The sequence below is a fragment of the Morone saxatilis genome, unplaced genomic scaffold (assembly GCF_004916995.1).
Source record: "Morone saxatilis isolate NCDOM2014 unplaced genomic scaffold, NCSU_SB_2.0 Contig0, whole genome shotgun sequence".
NCBI classification, from domain to species: domain Eukaryota; kingdom Metazoa; phylum Chordata; class Actinopteri; family Moronidae; genus Morone; species Morone saxatilis.
Genome location: NW_023339650.1, coordinates 6,479,271 through 6,479,632, shown reverse-complemented (window position 1 = coordinate 6,479,632; position 362 = coordinate 6,479,271). Strand labels below are relative to the sequence as shown.

The 362-nt window shown below is 55.2% G+C and overlaps 1 protein-coding gene across 1 annotated transcript in view; it reads left to right on the top strand.

Annotated features, from left to right (window-relative positions):
• Window positions 1-362, top strand: part of LOC118321941 (guanine nucleotide exchange factor VAV3) — a gene marked incomplete in the record, with an annotated part of 89,966 nt that overhangs the window by 65,516 nt on the left and 24,088 nt on the right. The window contains 1 exon segment of the mRNA XM_035653517.1: window positions 313-335. Within this exon segment, the coding sequence (XP_035509410.1) occupies window positions 313-335 (23 nt within the window).

The window sequence follows — 362 nt, the reverse complement described above, 5'->3', positions numbered from 1 at the left end:
CAAAGGTGTGTGTTTGTGTGTGTCTAGGGGGTGTAACCCGTCCCTCAGGGAGCCAATGAAAGAAACTGGTGGAGCAAAAACCTCAGGTCTGCTTACCCCTCCCTCCACCCCACCCCCCCCTGCCTCGTTACCTCCTCTATCCTGGCTGTCAGGTAGTGGCAGCCAGCAAAACAAAGCGAACCACGGTCAGACACGAGCGTCCGCCTTCTCCACTAATGAGGGAGTGTTGCCTTGTACCGATGAGTGTGTGCAAGTGTTTGCGTGCACCCGCTAACCCGTCATTCACTATGCCTGTTCTCAAACTTCTTTCAGATCCTGGCACCGTCAGAACTCAGGTGAGCTGCTGCTGCTGTGTGTGTGTG